Source organism: Rhagoletis pomonella, unplaced genomic scaffold (assembly GCF_013731165.1).
Source record: "Rhagoletis pomonella isolate Grant_MI unplaced genomic scaffold, Rhpom_1.0 Rhpom_scaffold_00008, whole genome shotgun sequence".
Taxonomy (NCBI): domain Eukaryota; kingdom Metazoa; phylum Arthropoda; class Insecta; order Diptera; family Tephritidae; genus Rhagoletis; species Rhagoletis pomonella.
The window spans coordinates 16,807,075-16,815,491 of NW_023458562.1; the positions used below are offsets into that span (position 1 = coordinate 16,807,075).

At 32.9% G+C, this 8,417-nt stretch overlaps 1 protein-coding gene across 1 annotated transcript in view; it reads left to right on the plus strand.

Moving 5' to 3' along the window:
• Positions 1-3,615: 3,615 nt before the first annotated feature.
• Positions 3,616-8,417, plus strand: part of LOC118744260 (phospholipase D1) — a 19,575-nt gene continuing 14,773 nt past the window's right edge. The window contains 1 exon segment of the mRNA XM_036477154.1: positions 3,616-4,018. Coding sequence (XP_036333047.1) covers positions 3,925-4,018 — 94 coding nt within the window. The 5' untranslated portion in view covers positions 3,616-3,924.

An 8,417-nucleotide genomic window follows, 5' to 3' on the forward strand; every position in this document is an offset into this window, starting at 1 on the left:
TTGAAAAGTATTTGCAAAAAAAGCAATGAAAATGCGGAAGAAAATTATTTTTTTTTTGTCGACCTTCAAACGGGGTTAATGTCTGCTTGATGGCTTAAAATCGGGCCAATGTAAAGGTTCAACCATAGTTCGAGTTGGCTTCTTTTAAAGTGTTTTCTACTTTTTCCTGCTTATTGCATTGCATTCTTCGCGTATATCAGCTGCCGCTGCTATTGCTGTGTAACAAAGAAATTCCACTGCCTGGCAGTTCAATTTAAAGAAAGTTGGTTGGAAGGCACGAAAAGCAAAAATGCACAAAAATTCAGCGAAACTACCTGTTTTGTGGGAAAATAAATTTGTATTGCACGTGAGGAAGAAAGTGTGCGAAAATTGAGTGAATAAGTGGCTAAAAAGTAAAAACGAAAAAACCAAAAAAAATAATTACAAATATTTAAAAATTTTGGACCGATTTCTCAATGTCTTGAAAAGCACGTCATCAATTGTGTCATAGCTATAAACTTGGAGAGCATTTTTTCAGAATATTTATAATATTTCCAAAGTTGAATGAAATAAATAATACATACTACAGTGGCGAAAAAAATAGATGAGGACGTGACATTTTAATAATTTTTGGCTATTTTTCGTTAGCTTATTTAATGGTAGTTTTTTGTTTATAAATACCTATCAAAAAACTATGTCCAAATTTCAAACCTGTTTAAAATTTAGGAAAAAAATCGTCAAAAGTTCAAACTTTTTAACCATAATTTTTGGATTAATTTTTGGCATTTACTATATGTATGGCATTGTATAATTTTGGCATTTATATAAGTATGGGACTAGTTTTCTTTGAGCTTAAAAAAGCTCAGATATTCGAAATAAATATCCCTCGCTTAGAGTGAAAAATTGCTAAGTCCACTTTTTATTAAAACTTTTTTTTTGATATAAGAGACGAGAGAAGAACCGTGGTTTCCAAAGGGATTTAGGTACTTGTTTTATTTCTTCCCGTTTATATTCAATGAAAGCCAAATTTGCCTTTGTCCAAAAGAGGCACCAAAGACCAAAATAATACGAAACCTTTAACTAACATCGAATCCTTCTGATTCGTATGCATTTTTTCTATGATTTAAGCCCGCAAAACATTGTATTGAAAGTTTGGCAAAATACTTGAAGAGAAAGCCTATAGGAAGTTTTTTCCGCCCCAAAATTACACTGTTCGATACAAAAAAAAAAAACAAAAAAAAAAATTGCACTGCATCCTTCGGTGAATAAGCCCAACTTTTACTACTATTACTACAGAGTGCACAACCTAGTAAAACTTAGTTCGGCTCTTCATTTCTATCAGCCATGGAGTGCAGGTGGCAAAAGCCTTCTAACATTTGACACTAAAGGCATTTCTATGAACTCACCTAGGGTATCTCGACGTTATACAGACATGAATGCCGTCATTGGAATTCAATCACCATCCATCGCAGACAAAGTGCTTCGGCTGTATTGTAAGGTCTAAACAGGTTAAACTCTTATTTAGCCAGCGTCCAGACTCAACCCCGACATATGCAGCAGCCGCTTGTGAAAGCACTGCATTCGACACCAAACACCTCTTCGTTGCCTTCATACTTTTACTCAACTTATCTCCCTTTTTTCTATGGTCGACCACATCGAAACAGCACATTTCCTCGGCTTACCATCGGTTAAGATTTAGACTACTTCATACAGAGGCGATTTGTGGGTTCGTATTAGAAAGAAACTGTCATAAGAAAAAACGTAATCGAACATATTTTATGAAAGAGTGTACAATTTTTAAGCCCGTATCTAAAAGCAACGACTGATAAAAACGGAAAATAATTAATATTTGGCTTCTCGGAAGGAAATACTCCACGTACTACCGTATAGCACCCGGCTAATTTTTTTAAGTTGTACAGCACCGGGATGGCTTAGGAGAACTGCTACCGGGCAAGGTTGTCCATAATAGGTCTTATACACTGTCTGCAATAATAAATCCTTATTAGTTTTTATTCGTTGTAGCTGCACAGGGGCTAGCAAGAAAAATTTTGAGTTTGGAAAGTTTTCTAAGTAACGGGTGATTTTTTAAGAGCTTGATAACTTTTTTTTTAAAAAAAACGCATAAAATTTGCAAAATCTCATCGGTTCTTTATTTGAAACGTTAGATTGGTCCATGACATTTACTTTTTGAAGATAATTTCATTTAAATGTTGACCGCGGCTGCGTCTTAGGTGGTCCATTCGGAAAGTCCAATTTTGGGCAACTTTTTCGAGCATTTCGGCCGGAATAGCCCGAATTTCTTCGGAAATGTTGTCTTCCAAAGCTGGAATAGTTGCTGGCTTATTTCTGTAGACTTTAGACTTGACGTAGCCCCACAAAAAAATAGTCTAAAGGCGTCAAATCGCATGATCTTGGTGGCCAACTTACCGGTCCATTTCTTGAGATGAATTGTTCTCCGAAGTTTTCCCTCAAAATGGCCATAGAATCGCGAGCTGTGTGGCATGTAGCGCCATCTTGTTGAAACCACATGTCAACCAAGTTCAGTTCTTCCATTTTTGGCAACAAAAAGTTTGTTAGCATCGAACGATAGCGATCGCCATTCACCGTAACGTTGCGTCCAACAGCATCTTTGAAAAAATACGGTCCAATGATTCCACCAGCGTACAAACCACACCAAACAGTGCATTTTTCGGGATGCATGGGCAGTTCTTGAACGGCTTCTGGTTGCTCTTCACTCCAAATGCGGCAATTTTGCTTATTTACGAAGCCATTCAACCAGAAATGAGCCTCATCGCTGAACAAAATTTGTCGATAAAAAAGCGGATTTTCTGCCAACTTTTCTAGGTAATAAAATTCAATGATTTGCAAGCGTTGCTCGTTAGTAAGTCTATTCATGATGAAATGTCAAAGCATACTGAGCATCTTTCTCTTTGACACCATGTCTGAAATCCCACGTGATCTGTCAAATACTAATGCATGAAAATCCTAACCTCAAAAAAATCACCCGTTAGTTCTAAAATAAAATACTCCATGAAGTTAACTCTGTATCTACATACATACATATGTATGTATCTAGATATGTCTAGTGCCCTCTAAGTTCACAAGAATGCTAAGCAGCACCCTTGTGGAGTCAAATTTATTTTCCGACTGGGTTATAAATTTAGGACGTTTAAATTTTAAACGTTTAAAAGAATTGTTCTGGGTACTTGTGCTCCCAGTTCAATGTTTGACTGTTTTTATTTGACCTTCCACTCTGCCACACTTCGACGACTTCCATTATTTTACGTGGATAATTAAAAATTTATCTTGCAAAGTTGTAGTAGTTTTTTTTTGTGCTTTTCGCACAGTCGCACTTGTTGCACAGCAGCATCAGGCTGCTATGGCCGTTCAATTGTTGACGTTGTTTTTTCGTATTCGCCAATGTTTGTGTTTCGTCAACTCCTCGTGTTTATCTTGTTTTACAAGTTGTCGAGCACGTGTGGGTCTCTAAAAAATTAAAAAATAAATTTAGTGATATACATACATATTGCACGTATGTAAATTTAAATCACTATTATATTAAAACTTTTGCTGAACTTTCAAAACAATGGTAAAAAAATGCGCCCGAATTTTGGAAATTTTCTTCTTTTTATTTTATAAAAAAAAATAGGACAGTTCTCGAAATAATACAGAAAATTTAAATCATATAAAGGGAAAGTGCCTCAAAAGATTCAAATGCAATATTGAAAACCGAAAATGTTTGTATGGAAGTGTTAAAAAAAAACAATTTTGTGTGATAATGAAGTAGTTTTAATAAAATCACAAAAAGTGCAAAATATTTTAAAAAATTTATTTAGGCTAACATGTGTAGCCTACCAGCAGTACAGTAAAATCAATAAAAATAAGAACCAAAGTTTACATGCATACATGCATACATACGTATGTAGCATATGAGCAAGCGCCGACATGATGTCTGCCGCAACAGAAAAATCAGATGAAAGCCGAATGCATGAGTTGCGACGCCATAGACGCAGCATTTCACAGCTGATTGCTAATATAGGTAAATTAATGAAAGTATGTATAAAAATGTATATAAATATTAAGGTGCAGCACTCATAATGCAAAAAAAAAGGTTTTATTTTTACATCCGGAATATAAAATGTAACATATTTTAAGACTTCCCTTAAAATATTTCGGAAAAATACTAATGCCGATTTTGTTTCTACCGAAAAATGCAACCGTCTCTTTGCCCTCTACGCACAAACACTAAGAAGAAGACGACGAGAAGGCAACATTTTTTGTAGATTTGCGTCAGCTGTAGCACTTTGAAAATGCCTCCAAAAACCGATTTTTTTTTAATAAAATTAGTTTTCAAAAAATATATTTTTTTTTTTCTATAATATCACCTCAGATGATAGAAAAGTTTGAGCTTAAAAAATTGTAAATATTTTATCAACGGATAATGGGATTTTTGACGCTATTCTCAAATCAAATGTAATACTTTATATTTTGCCAGAAACATTATTCTTAAAAAAATAAAATTCCTTAAAAAAAGGTTTATAAATTGGAAAATATATGAAAACATCAATTTATAATGCTCCTTGAATCTGCTTTATTTTTTATGAATAAGGCCATTACAATATAATACATTTTATTTTTGCGGTAGAAAAATTTAAACTTTTTTTCGTGAGGCACTCTAATGTGCATACATACATACATATGCGCTAGACATAATCGTGAAACGATTTCAATCATTTTTTCTATCGGAAAGGTTGTACCCCAAGGGAGGTCCTATACTAATTTGATACATACATATATGTCTGATGATTTTGTCAAATCAATATTAACAGTACTCCAAAATTTTTATATGAGCATGAAGTCGGTTGTATATTTTGCTTAAAAATTACTTGTTGTTTTAATGTTTCAACATATTTTTTTTTTTGTAATAGGCATAGAAGTTATAGCTGCTATGAAGTGTATTGGAAGACGTTATTGCCTTTTCCAATATTAAAAAAGTTGGCTTGTTGTTTTACTAAATGGTTAATAATAACCAGAGAAAGATAATCCTGTTTTTTAACCCTAAATATACAATAATCTGCGTTTTAAAACCATTTCTTTTTCAACTTTTTTCTCCAGGGCTGAAAATTTTTGCGATTGCTGAATAAAATTTTGAACTTGAGGTGATTTATTTTTTAAATTTAAATATGCATTTAACTTGTATGTATTAAATCGACAGCTATTCTAATTGGTTTAAGCATGATTGTATCTAATATTAAATACATGAAACTCTATAACGATGAACTCATCTGTTCTAAACCAACTACTGTATTAACATACATAAGTTGTTTTCTCAAATCAAATATTTTCTCTTTTTAAACCATCATCAGGCAGCTTCTGGCTCAACCAGCTGTAGTTAAACTTGATTCCAACTTAAGCAAAACGAAAAAAAAACATGCATACGAGTACATATGTATGCATGTATGGACATACGGTGGCGGGCAAATAAATAGGGACGCGACATTTTAACAAGTTGTGGCTAGTTTTTATTATTATTTTATCTAACAAAAACCGTGTAGCTAAAAATTTTAAACTTTATAGAAGCTTTATAAAATTTTACGAATTTCAACAAATGCTCATCCAAATTTCAAAGTTTTTATTCAGAATTAGTTTTTTTTTAATTCTTTGTTACTAAAATTTAATGGGCTACAAAGCCACATACCAAAATGTTTCCCGAAAACTCCTTTTAAGAAGTTTGAAATTTTGATGGAACATTGTTATTTATTTATAATTTTCCAAATTTGTGTATAAAGTTTCAAATTTGGACTTGCATGCTTTTTGTTAGTTACCTATACCTTAATATAAAAATAATAAACATTAATTAAACAAAAGAAAAATAGCCAAAACTTGTCAAAATGTTGCATCCCTATTTATTTTCCCGCCGCTGTACTTACTTCCAGCACTATAAAGTCTTGCATAATCATTATAATAAGAACTCTCGCTCTTCCATCAATAAGCCGGCGTTTGCACCGTTCCACGATGACGTAATTCTCTTACGCTCAATTGGTTCTTATATATTTATGTATATTTAATTTGTAATAAGTGTTTGGGAAATTACCGATTTGCAATGGAAAAAATTAAGTTACACTTTAAACCGCATAAAATTTGAAAATAATTTTTTAAATTAAAAAGAATTGCTTTGAATGTCACAATTGGCCACATCATTGTCGTAAACCGTATAAAAAAAAAAGAAAAAAAAAGATTTTACAACTGCTTAAAATTGTGTGCATAATCGAAAATCATTTGCCACAAAAAAAATGGCTGGCTCATTTAAAGTTAGTCATCGGGGAAAGTGCTGTAGACCGAATTGACGTGTACGTAAGTTTTGCTCGAAGACACTGTAGTCATTTATACATATCGTTGCCTTAATATAGAAAGGCCCTATCTCACATCGTCGCTGAAATGCACAAAGCCGTAATTAACTAAAATCTTTTATTGCATAAAACGATTTGGGGCCACATAATGCGATCAAATGCATCATAATCAATTAAAACGTAAATTTTCGATTTTTAGTTAGTTACGGCTTTTTGTATATCAGCGACGATGTCAGATAGGGCCTTTCTATATTAAGGTAGCGATATTTACGTACATAGAAAGATTAAGAAAATATGCTTGTTTTGTTATCTTTCCTTTGAAGATGCAGTCACCTCTTTGTTCAGAATTCGGCCTTGCTTGTTCGTCCTTTAGTTGAAAATAAATTTCGTATTTTGGGCCCTGTGAGAAATAATACAAACATGTAACAGTAGTCTTCTGTCTAATTTTTGAGCTAAGGGAATCTTGCTCACTATATCTATCGCTCTACAAGATCATTTGGAATTCCTATAGCGAGGAAACAGTTTGCATGCTGTTCGATGCTTAACCAAACTGAGATTTTAGAAGAAATGATTTGTGATTCGAAGAAATTTCTGTCATAAGTATATTACCTTGTTTTCTGTCTGGAAAGTTTTTTTTTTTTTTACTACATATTAAGCACTCTTGGATCCAATGGAAAGCTATTTCAAGCCTCATAAAGCAGCAAGCATAGGGGCTGTGATATATAAATCGGCTCAATATGCAGTTATGTCTATGTGTGACTTTATTGCACTTATCCAACTTCTTAGGAGTTGTTCTTATCTCCAAATGTACGGAAAGTAAGGCCGGAATCTTGAAGGAATTCTACTTCAATTCTATAAAGAGACGAACCTATACACCACAGTACATCTCTAAAGGCTTAATAATGTTGTGTGTCTTGGTTGCTATATCGCAACTAAAAACGAATATGCCAGGCGAGAGCAACAGTCTATCACTGTGTCACCATTTAAGTAGCATTTACATATAATAACCCTATCAGCACCAAGTAAATTGTAAAATTTATTACAAAAAAAGTGTCATGCTCTTAATCTCAAATTCTCCTAATAAATTTAAATTTATACAGAAGCCTCGTTTTGCAGTCTTTGTTTTGAATTGTTTTTCTGTTTCTCTACCAAATGAATCATTGCAGCATTTCGCCACAATATTTAATCACAGTGAGTGCCTAAAGTAATTAAAAATTACCATCACCATTTCTTTTTTGTGACACTGTTGTTCGAAAGGGAAATCACGAATACACAAACTGCAATTTGTTTCGAGTCTTATCAGATTGTTTCTCTTTTTTAATTTAAATTAAAACAGTCTTGCCTTATTTATCGTAAGAATATTTTTATCTGATGCGTAATTTTAAGTAAAGTAGCAAAATCTCAATTTGCATAACGGTGCTTTTTTGTTAGAAAAATAAAATAAAATTTTCAGAGGAATGCGACTTTCTGATAATACATACATACATACATATGTATATGTTAGTACATGTGTATAGAAGTATTTTCATGCGCATATTTAAAATGCGATAAAACCTATTTATTTTAGTTATAAACTTTTAAAAGCGTTCAAGTGTTATTATTTAAAAACTTTGTAATTTTTTAAGTGCTTCCACTGAAAAGTACTGTCTGCGCTGAGAAGTGCCTATTTGCTTTAGTTCGCATACTTTGCTTATTTGTATTAGAAAATCCAGTGATTAAATGCAAGCATTAGCTTTCCGTAGATATATCTACTTACACCTGATATACATATTTATACAGTTGCGGTGACCATTCGTACCGATTTTGACGGGACAGTACCGATTTTGAGAAAGTTGTCCCGCTGAATATTGTTTTAAAAGTCGGTACGTATAAGTGTCGCGATTTTTCATATTTGTACCGCTTAAATACCAATTTTCAATGTTTTCTTTATTAATTTAATTAGAAGTCTAAGTGTACTCTAGCCCAAAAATCATTTTTCCCGAAAGTGACAGATAATTTTTTTTTTTTTTTATCGGAAAGGTGGTACCTCAAGAGTGGTCCATACTTAATTAGATCCGACCATTGGATCATGAAGAAATTAGCGGTACT